General features: G+C 46.7%; 1 protein-coding gene across 1 annotated transcript; it reads right to left on the minus strand.

Moving 5' to 3' along the window:
- Positions 1–3,094: 3,094 nt before the first annotated feature.
- On the minus strand, positions 3,095–16,532 carry LOC307204254 (uroplakin-3b-like). Its single transcript, XM_079955854.1, has 6 exons — positions 14,234–16,532; positions 11,281–11,430; positions 9,723–9,942; positions 5,880–5,956; positions 5,491–5,620; positions 3,095–4,540 (listed from the first exon to the last, which is right to left on the minus strand). Exons 1-6 carry the CDS (start codon positions 14,289–14,291, stop codon positions 4,369–4,371), a joined length of 807 nt encoding a protein of 268 aa, XP_079811980.1. The 5' UTR covers positions 14,292–16,532; the 3' UTR covers positions 3,095–4,368.
- Between the last annotated feature and the right edge of the window lie 1,081 nt (positions 16,533–17,613).

The raw sequence follows: 17,613 nt of genomic DNA on the forward strand, positions 1-17,613 counted from the left end.
GGCGCAATGGAACACCGTGACGGAAACCAGAGCGTACGGAAACACCGTTTACCTTCCCACCACTGTGATACCCAGTGCTTTTTTTCTTAAAAAACGTTTAGGGGTACTCTCATTTTCCTACTCATATTGAAATACTGCCCCTCAATGAGGCCAAACTTAGATTCACAAAATGTTTAGGGGTATGCGTACCCCAGGAAAGAAAGAAAAGAACTGGCGGCACCTTCCATATTTTTCTGTGTATAAAACGGTGCTTTTTGCTAAAAAATAAATAGGCAAAAATTGGGTGTCGTCTTATACACGGATAGTGAATGCAGAGGGGGGACGTGCGATTAATGGCAACAGCAAGCAGTAGATTAGCAGCAGCGACTGGGTGGGTGATTGGTGGCTGAGGCAAGTGGGCGGGTGGGCGGTTGGTGGCGGCGAGTGGGCAGACAATTGGCTGCGGCAAGGTGTGCGATCGGCAGTGGCTGTGGCAAGCAATTGGCAGTGGCGGGCAATTGGCGGAAGTGACCTCCCCCCCAAAAGCTAAACAAGTTAATTTCTTAATTTTGGGTTTTAAAAAAAAATCGGAGTCGTCTTATACACGGAAAAATACAATGTTTATCTACTTACACTGGCATGCTTTCAAAATGCTAGGTTGGCAGGAGCTGGAACAGAGCTCACCTTCTCACAGGGATTCAAACCACCAACCTTCTGATTGGCAAGTCCAAGAGGCTCAGTGGTTTAGACCACAGCGCCATCCTCATGCTTGTTTTCCAGCAGCTAGTATTCGGAAGCATCAGTGGCGTAGCGTGGGTTGTCAGCACCCTTGGCAAGGCAAGTAATTTGCGCCCCCTAACCCATGGATTTGCGCCCCCTAACCCTAACCCCCAGATGTTGCGCCCGGTGCGGCCGGGCCCCCCTGCACCCCCCATGCTACGCCACTGGGAAGCATTGCTGTCTCAAGCTGTGGTGGCAGAGCAGAGCCATAATAGCCTTCTCCTCTTCCTCCATGAATTTGCCCGTTCCTCTTTTAAAGCTATCCAATTTGGCTGCCATCCCTGCCTCCTGTGGAAGGGAGTTCCGCAGTTTAACAGTTTAAGAAGTCCTTTCTTTTACCTGTCCCGATTCTTCCAAAATTCAGCTCCATTGGATGCCCATGAGTTCTAGTGTTATGAGAGGGAGAAAAACTAAGATTTGACAAACTTTTCTCTTATTTCCAGCGGCAGGAAGGAGTCCCATCCAGTGGGGTTGGGGGTTGGGATGGGAATCCCCAAGCACCAGTGTCCAGGTCTGTGTATCCAGGGTGGGGCTCATATGTTAGCGCACTGGGTGACTCAAACCCTTTCACACTTCAGTGGCAGAGAAATATTTTCAATCTTGCCCAGCCCTGCTTTAGGGTTTCCACGTTCGGATCTCCAAAGGGCTTCTTCTTTCTTTTTTCAAGATTTATTTACGCAACGTCAAGTTGGCACACGCAGAGCTTTTGTACATAGATTCTATTGGCAAAATTAACTCTCATTTTGCGTAACGTGTGCCTAAAAGTAAATAAAAGAAAAGTAAGAACAGGAAAATTCAGGAAATGAAAAGAAGAAGAAAGAATAGTAAATCTGTTTAAGAACATAAGAGCCTGTGGGTTCAGGCCCAGGGCCCCTCTAGTCCAGCATCCTGTTCTCACACTTGCCAACCAGATGCTCATTATGGGAAAACCCACAAGCAGGATCAGAGCATAAGAAGCCTCTTCTCTGGCTTCCAGCAACTGGACTTCAAAAGCATTCCTGCCTTTTCTCTAAGCTAAAATTTCCCAAATGTTGCAGCCTTTCTTCATAGGACTGATCTGTCCCCACCTTTATTATTTTGGGTCTCCTTTTCTGAACTTTTGCCAACTCTGCAATATCCTTTCTGAGATGAGGCGACCAGAACAATTTAAGCTTCATAGAATCATAGAATCATAGAGTTGGAAGAGACCACAAGGGCCATCGAGTCCAACCCCCTGCCAAGCAGGAAACACCATCAGAGCACTCCTGACATATGGTTGTCAAGCCTCTGCTTAAAGACCTCCCAAGAAGGAGACTCCACCACACTCCTTGGCAGCAAATTCCACTGTCAAACAGCTCTTACTGTCAGGGAGTTCTTCCTAATGTTTAGGTGGAATCTTCTTTCTTGTAGTTTGGAACCATTGCTCCGTGTCCGCCTCTCTGGAGCTTCAGGTCCTTCTCCTGTAGCAATAAAACTGTGATATAACATACATGTCTGATCCCTGCCAAAGGCAACATGTCTTGCGTCCAGCACCAAATTTGAACAGTGCTGGATTCAAGACAACAGGAGGGCATAGTGGGGGGGGGGGGAGTCTGCATTATAATATTATTATTGTCGTTTAAAAATAAATAAATGTCCCACTGTAGGAGGTGAGGACAGGTGACCTAGGCCCGAAGTCACCCCCCTCAATAATCACCCCAACCAGGCCTCAAACTGTCCAAAATTCCTTTTCTCTCTTCTAAAAATCCACAGCTAAAGTTTTCCTCTGTTTTCTCACAAGATGCTGTGGCAAAGGCAAAATGTTATTCTTTTATCAGTACAAGAAGGCTTCAAAAGGCTAATGAATAGGCTCTGTCATTGCCAAGAATACTCAAGCCTGAGAACTGACTTTTATCTCATTTGGTTGTAACACATCTTGGACATGCTGAACTGCTCTCACCCCCCCTTTCCTGGGAAGGGTGCCAAGAGTCCCAATAGTCCCAAGACAGGAGCTTTCTGTTCATGCTCAGGGGAACTCGAGGCAGGACTCTTGAAGGGGAGGAGAAAGGGGAGGGAACTGGAAGGGGAATATATACTCTGTGCAAATGACTGTGAACCTGGGCTTGTTTTGTGAATCTATCACACTTGCTCCTTCTACCAGTTCATGGATGGTAAAAATAAAGCTTTTTCTCCGAAACTATTCCTTGAGTGTCTGTTGACTCCCATCTCCCTTTCCCGGGCGCAATATTTTTCCCCACCCGAGGGCAAAGCCTCATAAGGCTACACCACATCTTCTACACACATGGTGGGTAAACATACAAAAACCCAGCCTTTCTGGAATTTGATATTCAGAGAAATTAATAACGAAACAACAATGGGCAGTCGAACCAGAATTAGCTTTATTAAATGTATTTCAAGACAACAATCTGGATTCCCATAGTAAAGAATGAATAAGCCATTTATTACAAGTGGCAACATGCAACATACTGGACAGACCTTTCTGGCACAATGATAGACAATTGGTACAAAACAGATTGAGAAACAGCCCTCCTTCAGAGATTAACAAATATACTATGGTTGACAGGTGGACAGATGGCTTGAGCCCAGTGTGGTTGAATTTCATGACATATCCTTCATTGGGGGGTTTTAAGTAGAGGTAGGATAGCCACGGCCCTTGGGACCCCAGCCAACTCTAGTTTTATGAGTCTATGCCAGTATTCCAGAAAATGAACAATTTTCCCTCACACCATCAGCATATGTCTCAATCTGGCTGATCGAAATTGAAATTTAAATGTAAATTATAATCTTCACTTTGAACCCCCTCCCCCATTTATCAATAAACCAACACTTTATATTTTTTTCCATTGGTAACATAAGAGGAACAATGAGTATTACTCATACTTAATCGAAGCTCAACCATGAGGGCTCCCAGTTGGACTTTTATCTATGCGATGCTGAATGTTCCCTGATAATTCTGTTCTATCCTGTTTCCCATTTTTGTTTCTTTAAAAACCAAGAACCTTTACATCGATCACTAACGCACCATATGTCGCAGATATCGCTGCAAATTTATTGTGTTGTTTTTTGTGTTATACAAATGACACAATAAGACTTGGTCTCTTTATTCGCATCATTTATTATCCCCAGGACTGTTGTTTACCAAACCCAATAAAAAGTCATTTAAAGAAAAGGAAAGGAAAGGAAAGGAAAAAGAGGAAACAATCACAGCCAGCTTAGTAACGTGATGTTCGAAAAAGTGAATGGAGGACAGGCTTATATTGCTGAGTGGACGAATAAAACCTGGAGAAGGAAGGTGGTCAAGGTAGTGGGATTAAGTTGTGAGTGTTGATGTAACAGGGCTACTTTTGGGCGAGTGAGTGGCTGTCTGGTCTGGATGGAATCAGACTGCAAACAGACACGGGAGGGCAGGGCCACACTTAGTATGTTTGCAGTGCGCATTTCAAGCACACAACTTCCCCCTAAGAATTATGGGAACTGTAGTCTTCCCGTCGCACAGCTACCGTCCCCAGCGAGCCTAGCAAACTACAGTTCCCAGTGTTCTTTGGGGGAAGTCGTGTGCTTGCAATGTGCGTTTTAGATGTAGGGTGCGTGCTGAACTGCCCAGAGACCCAACTGGGGGGCAGGGGGTCTCTAGGAAGCAGTGCTGAGGTGGTGGGGGCTTGGCATGTCCATGGCAGGGGGAGGGGGAGGCGCAGGAGGGGCCGGAGGGATGTGGTGTGTATCATAGCGGCTGCCTTGGAAGGGGTCTTGGCGTGGGGGCTCCTCTTGGTTTTCCGGTGGGCCTGGGCGGCAAAGCTTGAAACTGGAGAGAGAAAGAGCACAGAGCATGAATGTCGGAGGAAAGCTGGGAACGAGTGATGGGGGGCAGCATCAGAAACTGCCTTCTTATACTGAGTCAGATCACTGATCCATTTAGCTCAATATTGTCTACACGGACTGGCAGTGGCTCCCAGGGAATTCAGGCAGGGAGCCTCCCAAAGCCCAAACTGGAGGTGCTGGGGCTCGAACCTGGGATCTTCTGCCTGTGAAACAGATGCTGTCCCATGGAGGTTTGACTCAGTGGTGCTTACATCTGACAGCATGCGTTCGTTCATTTTTTAATATATTTTGAAATATCCCACTTAAGAAGGAGAAGAAGAGTTTGGATTTGATATCCCGCTTTATCACTACCCTAAGGAGTCTCAAAGCGGCTCACAATCTCCTTTCCCTTCCTCCCCCACAACAAACACTCTGTGAGGTGAGTGGGGCTGAGAGACTTCAAAGAAGTGTGCCTGGCCCAAGGTCACCCAGCAGCTGCATGTGGAGGAGCGGGGAAGCGAACCCGGTTCACCAGATTACGAGTCCACCACTCTTAACCACTACACCACACTGGCTCTCTTAATATAAGCACAGATCTTCCTGCGGTTTACATACGAAGCAATGCAAGTGCAACTCAGTTCTGCTGGTAAGAAAACGCTGAGCTTTAGCAAAATGTGACACAGCTGCTGTTTGAGCTGCTAGCATGAATCAGGAATCCCATCAAAGGAAAGGGAAAACGTACCTAGCCTGTGGGCTGGATGGTTTTCCTCATCCTCCAACTCCCTCTGTGCTAACAAACCTGAAAGTCCCGTTATGAGAGGAGCAGGGAGGGCCTGTTGATCACTTTGGTGTTTTAGCAGAAGGCCTCTACCACAATCCCCTTCCAGTACCCCACTAAGCCTGCTGGCTTCTCTCAAATCTAGGGAGAAATCTAGAGAGGCAGCAAAGTCTTACCATTCATAGCTGACGGTGCTTAGGAAGCCGATGGTGACAACCCCACAAAGGGCAGAGAGAATAGTGGTGATGACGATCATGTCTCCACTGCGACGTCCAGGCCAGGTATCCACTGTCTCCCACGCTTCACCTGAAAGAGATAACAAAAGGAGGCAATTTTCTTATCGGTTCCTCGGCTGCCTGAAATTCTGGGGAGCAGCTGCCAGTCAGTGTAAACAATATTGAGCTAGATGGTCTGACTCAGGAGCCTTTGTGAGGACTCTGCCAGTTACCCTGCCCGCTTGGTCAGCTTCTGGTGACAGGGCGCCACGTTGCCCTTTGCCTCAGGTGGCAAATCACACTGAGCCAGCCCAGATCTTCTCTGCGAGCCTCTTTCTTTTATAACATACCTCCTTTCAACGGAATTGGAGCGGACCACTTTGTTTCAGCTTTCGGTCCTTTGGAATCCATGATGAGGAATTTCACTCTGAGGAGGAGTTTAAAAAGAGACAGAGGTGGGCGGGTGGAAATATCAGGGATGTCTTACTAAACTTTATTGGAACAAATCACTGGTTGAATCTAGGTCCAGCATGTGCATCTAGCCTTGGTTTCTCTCTGTCTCTCGTTTTCCCAGCCTTGAATTTGGCTTTTCACATTTCCATATCACTCTGCCTTAGGAAAATTCACTTGCATTTCCCCTAATAAACACACATTCGTATGCAGTCTTGCTTAATATACACATTCTTTGCAAGATGTATTCCCCCTACTATTTATATTTCTCCTAATATAAAGCATTGGTGTATGTTATTTTTGCTAATATACTCATTCTTCTGCATGTTTTACCCCAGTATATGCATTTGTGTACGCATAACTTAACCAGAGAAGTGCAAATTTCAGAGGATGGCTGGGATTTTTTTAGTTTGCGTGTTCTTTTGGAAATAATTATGTGGGTTCACCTTTCAATGTAAACTGAACCCAATCTCATGGAACCACCTTCGCCATTGGGGCCTGGTGACGACCCCAAGATCTCCTGCAATGATTTTGCAAAGTTCTTTGCAGATAAAGTCGCTCAGATTCAGAAAGAGGTAGACTCCACCGTGGGAGCAGGGCTGGGGCGGGAGAGTGCTAGAGCCCTGTCCAGTCAAGTTGTGTGGGATCAATTCCAATCTGTTACCTCCGAGGATGTGGACAGGCTGCTTGGATGAGTGAAACTAACCACCTGTCTCCTTGATCCTTGTCCATCCTGGCTTATAAAAGCGAGCCAGGAAGGGCTGGGCGATGGGCTCCAGGGGGTGGTGAATGCTTCCCTCAGTGAGGGAGCCTTCCCAGACCCACTGAAAGAGGCAGTTATTAAACTGCTTCTTAAAAAAAAAATTAAAAAATGGACCCAGACAATATGGCGAACTATCACCCAGTCTCAAATGTTCCATTCTTGGGAAGGTGATTGAGCTGGTGGTTGCTGAACAACTCCAAGCACTCTGGAGGATGTGGACCATTTTGATCCCTTCCAGTCGGGATTCAGGCCTCACCATGGGACTGAAACTGCCTTGGTCACACTGGTCAATCATCTCCGGCGGGCTAGGGACAAAGGTGAAAGCTGTTTCCTAGTCCTGCTGGATCTCTCAGCGGCCTTTGATACCATTGACCATGACATCCTTCTGGATCGTCTAGAGGGGCTGGGAGCTGGGGGCACTGTTATACAGTGGTTCCGCTCCTTCCTCCTGGGCCGTGTCCAGAAAGTGGTGTTGGGGGGATGAGTGTTCAGACCCCTGGGCTCTCACTTGTGGGGTGCCTCAGGGTTCCGTCCTCTCCCCCATGCTTTTTAACATCTACATGAAGCCGCTGGGAGAGATCATCGGGGGGTTTGGGCTGGATGTCCATCAGTATGTGGGTGATACCCAGCTCTACCTCTCCTTCAAATCAGAACCAGTGAGGGCAGTGAAGGTCCTGTGTGAGTGTCTGGAGGCAGTTGGAGGATGGATGGCAGCTAACAGATTGAGGTTGAATCCTGACAAGACAGAAGCACTGTTATTGGGGGACAGGGGGCGAGCAGGTGTGGAGGACTCCCTGGTCCTAAATGGGGTAACATTGCCCCTGAAGGTCCAGGTGTGCAGCCTGGGAGTCATTTTGGACTCACAGCTGTTCATAGAGGCTCAGGTCAATTCTGTGTCAAGGGCAGCTGTCTACCAGTAGGCAAGCTAAGACCCTCCCTGCCCGCAGACTGTCTCACCAGAGTGGTGTATGCTCTAGTTATCTCCTGTTTGGACTGCTGCAACGTGCTCTACGTGGGGCTACCTTTGAAGGTTACCTGGAAACTGCAATTAATCCAAAATGCAGCAGCTGGACTGGTGACTGGGAGCGGCCGCTGAGACCATATAACACTGGTCCTGAAAGACCTACATAGGCTCCCAGTATGTTTCCAAGCACAATTCAAAGTGTTGGTGCTGACCTTTAAAGCCCTAAATGGCCTTGTCCCAGTATACCTGAAGGAGCGTCTCCACCCCCATTCTAATCAGGAAGCTCCAACTTGCTCAATAAATGTCAATCTAAACTTTCTCTGCAAGGGAGACTCTCACCTGATCGCAGGGCGGAGGCCTTTACTGTATCTTCCAGGCCTGTGTTTAAAATAGGAGACAGAGCCCTGACTGCACCCATAATAAGCTCCTTCGCCTGAGGCCTCTTTCCAGAAATGTCAACTCACGTGGAGTGCAATGTGGAATTTCTGGCTGAACAGATCTGCCCTGCCACGGATGTTTGGGTAGAGGGATGGTTCCGAGCCGTCAGAAACTCAAGGTGCCTCAGGCTTCAGAGAAGCCAGGACTGACGACACGGTCGCTTCATTTCTAAGAGGGGTGTGTGGTGTTTTCAGACATCTCTGGAAGCCATGTTTTAATTTTATTATAGTTTAATTACTTTTTAATGATTGTCTTTGAGCTTTCTATATTTTATCGGTGTTGCTTTAATTTGCATAAGCTGCCTTGAGCCCTGGTTTGAGGGAAAGGTGGGATGATAATGATGATGATGATGATGATGATGATGATAAGAAGAAGAAGAAGAAGAAGAAGAAGAAGAAGAAGAAGAAGAAGAAGAAGAAGAAGAGTTTGAGGTGTTAGGTTGTATGCCGAGACCCTTCCAATCCCTGGATCCAGCGAGTGCTAGAATTTACCGTATTTTTCGCCCCATAGGGCACACCGGCCCATAGGGCGCACCTAGTTTTTTTGGGGGGAAATAAAGAAAAAAAATTATTTCCCCCCCCCAGCCCCCAGAACAGGCTGCTCTCCGCAAGCCATGGGAGGGCTCCCGTGGCTTGTGCAGAGCTACCTGAAGCCCGGGCGCGACTGCTCAGCACACCCGGGCTTCGGGTGTAGAGGCAGCTCTGCGCAAGCCGTGGGAGCCCAGCAGGAACTCCCGCAGGCTCCCAAGGTTTGCAGATAGCTTCCTGAAGCCAGGCTTCAGCGAAAGCCTGCATTCGCCCCATAGGACGCACACACATTTCCCCTTCATTTTTGGAGGGGGGAAAGTGAGACCTATAGGGCGAAAAATACGGTAATCAGACTTCTAATTATTGGAAGAGCCAGGCTAGCCTTCTGGTGGAAGCGATAGCCTGGGTGATGAGCCATTAAGGGGAACAAAGGAAAGGGGCTCTGTGCGAGATGGCCAGTGGGTGAAGCCCCTCCCTCAACTCCAGGTAGTTAGAAAGACAGAGCAAGAGTTGAGAGCAGAGAGATGCAGTGATGTGAGCTAGAGGCAAAGCAGCAAGCTGGGAAGAGAGAGAGAGAGAGAGAGAGAGAGAGAGAGAGAGAAAGAGAGAGAGAAAGAAAGAAAGAGAGAGAGAGAGAGAGAGAGAGAGAGAGAGAGAGAAAGAGAGAGAGAGAGAGAGAGAGAGAGAGAGAGAGAGAGAGAGAGAGAGAGAGATGTTTGGTTTATTTCTGAATCCAGGCCTGCGTCCACATGGGAAGCAAGGCCCCATTGGAGTGTTAATGCTGTGAGCCCCTCCATCGTAGGCTCAGGTTGTATATATGTGTCAATAAACCGTTATATCCTAAAGACACCACGGTCTCCACTGTGCCACATTTCCAAAAGGGAACACGATCCCTGGGGAAGCACCTGGAACCCCTGGAATCTTGCATCACTCAGAGATTGGGGTGGCAAGCAACAACAATAATAGTTGAATTGGCTAAGGGTCTCTGTCTGAGTTTCCCATGCAAATTCAGCTCCTCTGCTCTGCATCAAGTCAGCTGATGAATTGTTACCTGAAAGAAGCAGGAGAAGGCAGCGGCCCATTGCAGCTGGTCTGGGTGTCGTCGTTCTTGCAAGACGATTCGCCTCCTACCCGGAGGACGGTATTGGGATTACCGGCTTTGCAGTACTGGGCGGGGGTGGACTTCATGGTCATGTAGCCGTGAGAGGTGAACAGAGCTTCGTATGGCGGGATCTCTTGAGGTGTTTTGGGGTTCTTGAATCTGGCTGTGGCTGTTGGGTGGAGGAGGCATAGCGGGGGCAGGAATGAAACATTTTGCTGCTGAAGAAATATTTCTGTAAGGACCAAGACAGCCCCCTCTGCTTGTGGAATACCTCCAGCCTCATATAACCAACATGCTTAACTCTAATTAATGCACAAAGGGGTTAATATCATAGAGTAAGGTGTCCTGTCAGGCTTAGCGAGGTCACACCCCATCACCTTGGGAGAAAGGACTACCAAACTCTTCTTAAACCTTTCCCCCATGTGAACCAACCAGTAAGGATGTTTGGGCTGGTTGCTCCAAACCCAGACTGCATGTTTTTAGCAAGCCATCTTTGCGTTTCTATCAGGACCAGATTTTGGTTTGATGAGGCCGTAAGCTACTGAAGGTAAGGTAAAGGTAAAGGGACCCCTGACCATTAGGTCCAGTTGTGGCCGACTCTGGGGTTGCGGCACTCATCACGCTTTATTGGCTGAGGGAGCCGGCGTACAGCTTCCAGGTCATGTGGCCAGAATGACTAAGCCACTTCTGGCGAACCAGAGCAGTGCACAGAAATGCCTTTTATCTTCCTGCCGGAGCGGTGCCTATTTATCTACTTGCACTTTGACGTACTTTCAAACTGCTAGGTTGGCAGGAGCAGGGACCAAGCAACAGGAGCTCACGCCGTTGCGGGGATTTGAACCACTGACCTTCTGATCGGCAAGTCCTAGGCTCAGTGGTTTAACCCACAGCGCCACCCGTGTCCGTTTGCTGAAGGTAATGGGGCCCTTTATATGTCCAGCTGTCCTTTGTCAACAACAAATTGCCGCTGTTTTCTGTGTTGAATATATGCTATGTGGTAATTTATGGACCTAATAGGTATCTAAAGCAATTTGCACATAACAAAATATGTATTTTATCAAAGTAATTGTTGAACTGAAATACAATTAAGAAGAAGTATATTAATATTAAAATTGGGGGGGGGGCACTCCCTAAGCTGTAGCTTGTTTAGCTTAGACATAAAAATTAGAAACATTTACCATTTTGTAACCTAAATTAAGCTGTCTGTCTTTTCTTGCTGCTTCAAGTTGATTTATTTATTGCTGAAAGCTTGCAGCCCTGCTTTTAAGGTGGTTACATTAACTGCCAACATGCCATCTCTACTCATCTACAACCCTGGCTTTCTAAAATATCTGAGTGTTGCAGCAACTCAGACTGGGAGAGATGTCAAAAATTTAAACTGGGAAATAGAAAAGTAAAAGTTGCAGGTAGTTTTGAGTTGACAAGGGTTTAAATTGAGAACCCTCCCCCCTCTAGCCCCATTGTCCAGATTTTGGTGGGCTCTACAAAAAGCTCACCGCAGACTCACCGTTCGCATACGTGACCACCAACCAGATATTGTCCGAGGCATTGGCAAATCGGTCAAAAATGCAGTGAGGTAGCGTCAGGGCGAAGGTGCTTTGAGTGGTTTTCCCTTCCAATGGCTTGTTGGAGACAGAGGGGGTGTAGGAGATCGTCTCTGAAAATACACAGGGAGATTCAGTGGGTTCCTACTCCCAGATGCAGAAAACTGTGAGGTACGCAAACATTTGCCATCAGAAGGGCATCAGGAGACGCCTGCAGCTGCATCGGGCCAAAGGGAGCCAGGCATCCAGTTCTCACGGCAGCCAGCCAGATGCTCCAAAGGGAAGTGAGGCAGTGTGATCTAGTGGTTAGAGCACTGAGAATTAGGGCCTGGGGAGACCAGGGTTCGAACCCCCACTCGGCCATGAGGAAGCTTGCTGGGTGGCCTTGGGCCAGTTACTGTCTCTCGACCTAACCTACCTTCCAGGGTTGATGTGAGGATAAAACAGAGAGAGGGAGACAACAAACCATGCATTTATTGACTGATTACAGTGCTCCCTTGGGTTAAGAACTTAATTCGTTCCAGAGGTCCGTTCTTAACCTGAAACTGTTCTTAACCTGAGGTACCACTTTAGCTAATGGGGCCTCCCACTGCCACCGCATGATTTCTGTTCTCATCCTGAAGCAAAGTTCTTAACCCGAGGTACTATTTCTGGGTTAGCGGAGTCTGTAACCTGAAGCGTCTGTAACCTGCTTTTCCTGTAACTACTTTTCCTGTAAAAGGAAAGGTAGATGTGGGGAATGAGAAATGCGGATGAAATTATAATTGGAAGTTAGAAAGTCAGTTGGCTGGGATGGGGCGAAGTGGTTGACTCATGAGAGTCAGAATACAGCGGATGCTTGGGTTGCGAACGTGATCCGTGTGAGAGGCACATTCGCAACCCGCAGTGCCATGTCTGCGCACATGCGGGTTACGATTCGACACTTCTGCGCATGCGCAAAGCGTGATTTAGCGCTTCTGCAAATGCACGATCGCCAAAACCGGAAGTAACCCGTTCCGGTACTTCTGGGTTTCGGCGGGTCCGTAACCCAAAAAAAGGCAATCTGAAGTGTCTGTAACCTGAGGTATGACTATATAGGTAACGTAAAGATATGTAAAAGAACACAGTGGTTTTTGAAAATGAAAATACCAATAAAAATTATAATTTAAAAAAAGAGTTGTTAGGAGGCCCCTATTCCCCCGTCAAAGAGCTAAAATTCCCAGAGTTCCCTCTTACCTGTTAAGCCACTCTGCGAATTGTAGCTCTGCCAGGGGAAAGAGGTGGAGTGTTCGTTAAACAGCCAGGGTGGTGTATTGGGTAGAGTCTCAGACTAGGATCTGGGAGACAAGGGTTCAAATCCGCCCCCCGCCCCCCAGACGGCCATGAAGCTCACTTGGCAACCTGGGGGAACGGGGCAGTCACTGCCTCTCGGCCCAATCTACCTCACAGGGTTGTTGTGGGGATTAACTGGGGAGAGGGAGACCAACGTACGCCACCTTGAGCTCCTCGGAGAGGCAAGGTGGGATAGAGATGAAGATAATAAACTCTCAGCATTCTTCACAAACTACAGCTCCCAGAATTCTCAGGGGGGAAGCCGTTACTATATAAAATGGTATGACAGTAGTTTAAATGTATGGTCTGGTTCCATTCCGAAGTCCTCCTGGTTAACTGGGCAAAGGGTGGGTAGTTTGCTGCCTGAGGCAAAGCGGCAAACAGCGATTCTGCCCTCCCCAACAGAGATGGGCAAATCTATCAAGTTCTCGTTTTTCTATTCTTCAAGTCTCCACATTTCCACATCAGATTTAAAAAGAAAACAACTTGCCATGAAAATTTGGTAGCATTGAAGTTTGAATTTCTCCAAATCTACATGTTTTTATGCAATTTGGCTTTTCTTTCTCTTTCTTTTTACAAAGTAATATCCGGAATAGAATGCATGTTTTAAATATCTTTCCTTCACAGATATATGCAGATTTTATGCAGATTTTACCACAGTACTTGCATTTTGTACCATTTATTCAGTTGGAGAATGACACTACAAAATTTGCAGAAGTGTGAATTCTGAAGGATGGATGTGTTTTGGTTCAAGCAGGAAGAGCAAATTTATCTTTAAAGAGGAACTGAATCAAATTTATTCCTTCCATTCCACCTACCCTGGTCATCTACACTCAAGGCACATCAAACTTCCGACATTCAACTTTGTTACAAATTCTAGTGTTACGAGGGAGAAAAACTTTCTTCTGTCTGCTTTCTCTAATTTTATAAACTTCTATCATGCTGCCTCTTACTCAGCTTTTCCTCTAAACTAAAAAAAAATCCCAAGCACTGCTCCACACACATATGCCATATTTTAAAGCACATTCTTTTCCCCAAAGAATCATGGGAACTGTAGTTTCCCCCTCACAGAGCTACAACCCCCCAGCACTTTACAACTCTACAGTTCCATACCCTCCAACACTTCTCCAATTAAAATAGGGATGCCTCATTCCGCAATAAAAATTAAAATAATACTTTTATTATTATTTATAGCCCACCCGTCTGAATGGGTTGCCCCGGCCACTCTGGGCAGCTACCAACACGTATAAAAATGCAATAAAACATTAAACATTAATAAATAAAAAAATCTTCCTTATACAGGGCTGCCTTCAGACATCTTCTAAAGGATGGAGTTATGCGACCCCCTTGGCTTGGGGGTCGCATAACTCCATACCCTCCAACACTTCTCTGATGAAAATAGGGACATACTAAGGAAAATTCTGGGATCAAATCATAAAATGGGACGGCTTCTGTAAATCCAGGACTGTCCCTGGAAAATAGGGACACTTGGAGGGTCTGTCGTTCCCAGGTTTCTTTGAAGGAACTACCCCAAAATCCTGGGGATGGGTCAGAATATATATAAAATTATCTTTAAAATTCACAGTGTTACCAAACAATAGTCACCTATGCCAGCGACGGTCCCTCCAGCTGCCAGCAGCAGAAGCAGAAGGAAGGAGGCCATCTTCACACAGCCCGGATCTTCTCCAGATGTTTCTCCTCACTAAAACAGGAGATGGTCAGGGCCACAGAAACCGCTTCTCTCGCTGTCCTGGGTGCAAATGAAGAGAGGACCACTGAGGCGAAATATCTTCCTCCTCTTCCTCCTCCTCCTCAACTGGCTGGCTCTTTTTCTTTTTTTGTTTTGCCTTCAGGGGCTGCCCTAGGCCCTTCCCCACTTTCCACATTCCTCCCAGCCTGTGTAAGGAGGATCTTGACCCTGATAGTGAGCAGGTTTGTCTTGTTTTTATTCTGCACCACCGAAAAAACATACAAACAACAGCCAGCAAGAGGAACATGGGAAGAGCTTGCCGGATGAGACCAGCAGCCTCTCTGGTCCAGGTGTGATGGATCAAGATGCTTCATAACCAAATCTACCTATTGTCGTTCCTGAATTTTATTTTATACCTTCCATCAAAAAATTAATACGCAGGGAGGTCCCCTGTACACTCCCATCCAGGTATTAGCCAGTCCTTGGCTGCCCTTTGTTTGGCAAGACAGTTTTTTATTTATTAATAATGCCCAGTGTTATTTTTTTCCAGAAAAAGAGAACTCACCATGAACGCTTCCCTGGTTTTATTACAAAAAAAAAAAAAAAGCCATCCCAGTTTCTGATTTGATCCCAAAACGTCCCACTTTTCCTTAGGACTATTTTCATTGGAGAAATGTTGGAGGGTATGGAATAGGACCAGTGCCAGATTTACATATACGGTAAGCTAAACAAGCTATAGCTTAGGGCCCCACTCTCTTGGAGGGACCCAAAAAATTAAAGGTAAACAACAACTGGATGAACATTTCCAAAATATAAGATAAAAAGTAAAATAAAACCTACATACAGCAACAGTGTTTTGTGTTGTGTAGGCTCCTATTTGTTATGTGCAAATAGCTTTAGATGCCTATTAGGTCCATAAAATACCATATAGCATATATATTCAACACAAAAAAGCGGCAATTTGTTATTGACAAAGGACAGCTGGACATATAAAGGGCCCCATTACCTTCAGTAGCTGAGGGCCTCATCAAATTCTGTTATTTGTACTGCTCAACAATTCATTAGACTACAGGTCCATACACTCCAACATTTTTCTGATTAAAATAGGGATGCCCTATCCCATAATTGTAGGAGTACCGGTAATAGTAGTAGTGGTAGTAAATACTATTATTTTATTATTTGTACCCCACCCATCTGACTGGGTTGCCCCAGTCACTCTGGGTGACTTCGAACACATATAAAAACATAATAAAACATTAAAAATAAACTTCCCTATAAATGGTCCATGAATGCTTTTAAGTTAAGAAATAAGCAATATTTGAGGGCGAATGTTTGTAGGTCCATCAACCAGGCCAGCGGAACACAGGAAAAGAACAGCGTGGCAGGTGGGAGACAGGAAAGGCAGAAACACTTGAAAAATGCCGCCAGACCTGTCTGGATTGGGGAGTGGGTACACATATGTGCAAAAGTCCCAGCCATGCTACCTGTCACACAGGTTACGGACAAGGCTAGGGGGTAATGCTGCCAAACCAGTTCCACAAGGCTGGGTTGTACTGGGCAGTCCATTAATGTGGGCAGGCAGGTCTGAGCCGCCCCAAAGAGACTTGAGATTAAATGATGAGTAAACTCCCGAGAGCACAGGGCACTCATTCAAAGAGGAGGGTGCCTGATGTCTCTCTGGGTGATCCACTGCTTTGGCATTTCCTCCTTGCAGCCAAGCTTCTGCAGGGAGGGGGCAGAACGATAATGTCTCTGTGCCTTGGAAGCAAAGACACCCTGGGACTGCTTCTACTCAGAGGAGGTAGCTCACTCTGTCTCTGACGCAAGTTTTCTGTCCTCCCTCCATTGAGCTCTTTTTGGGTTGGGTGAACCACAAAAAAAATAAGACAAAATCCAGATATTCCCAAGGCTCACAGTCTATATCATTATAGGATGCCTCTTCTTGAACCTTTCCCTCTCTTTAAATTGGGGTTTTCATCCCTTGCCAGAGTGAGAAGGATGACCTCACCAAGTGGCTGTGTTTAAATACCGTGGTACCTCGGGTTAAGAATTCGTTCTGGAGGTCCGTTCTTAACCTGAAACTGTTCTTAACCTGAGGTACCACTTTAGCTAATGGAGCCTCCCGCTGCTGCACCATTTCTGTTCTTATCCTGAAGTGGCGCTGTGGGTTAAACCACAGAGCCTAGGACTTGCCGATCAGAAGGTCGGCGGTTTGAATCCCCGCGACGGAGTGAGTTCCTGTTGCTCGGTCCCTACTCCTCCAACCTAGCAGTTCAAAAGCACGTCAAAGTGCAAGTAGATAAATAGGTACCACTCCGGCAGGAAGGTAAACGGCGTTTCCGTGCGCTGCTCTGGTTCGCCAGAAGCGGCTTAGTCATGCTGGCCACATGACCCGGAAGCTGTACGCCGGCTCCCTCGGCCAGTAAAGCGAGATGAGCACCGCAACCCCAGAGTCGGCCACGACTGGACCTAATGGTCAGGGGTCCCTTTACCTTTACTATTTCTGGGTTAGCAAAGTCTGTAACCTGAAGCATCTGTAACCCGAGATACCACTGTACAGCAATGGATACTATGTGTGGAATTCTGCAGCTGGAGGGCTGCATTTTTATTTTATTTCATTACTGTTAAGTGCAAGGGACCTCATGACTCCTAAGGTAGGCTTTGAAAAGGAGGTGGGGCAGGGGAGTAGTTTAAATAAGACGCTTGCATCCAGTTTTTCTCCACGTAGAATTTCCAACACTCACAGTAAAATGTGAGGAAGAAATCACCAGTTTCCAAGTTCTGTGCAAAAGTATTTATTGTTTAGAGGTTATTATGCTCTCTGTTCCCAGCAGCGGAGCATTTATGGTCTAGATTCAAAACTTTGTCAGGCTCATGAACCAAATAAGCCACACATAGCTCAGCTTTAGGACATTCATACAGATCAGCAAAGACAGCACAGGGGTAAGTTGGCTTTGCTTGAAGGCTGGGCCCGCTTTGATGTCAAAACCAACTTCCTAGTCCACAGGAGGCTGGAGAAATTCAAAAAGGTGTCTGAATTCTCAGAAGCTGGAGAAACTGGGAAGGTCTGCCAGTAGCTGGGAAAGAGAGAGAAAAGCCTAAATTGCTGATCCCTGCCCATGGGGATATGAATCTAACATTGGACAGAGATTTGATCTTCCATCTCCAATGTGGATCATATGTCTCCCTCTTATGGTCAACCTTGGCATAATCTTTATTCATTTGCTACGCTGCAATAAAAAATGGCAGCGGGCAAGGAGTGTGAGCTTTGTCCCAATGGAAACTTCCACTCCTC

Source organism: Podarcis cretensis (genome assembly GCF_951804945.1).
Source record: "Podarcis cretensis genome assembly, chromosome: 15".
Taxonomy (NCBI): domain Eukaryota; kingdom Metazoa; phylum Chordata; class Lepidosauria; order Squamata; family Lacertidae; genus Podarcis; species Podarcis cretensis.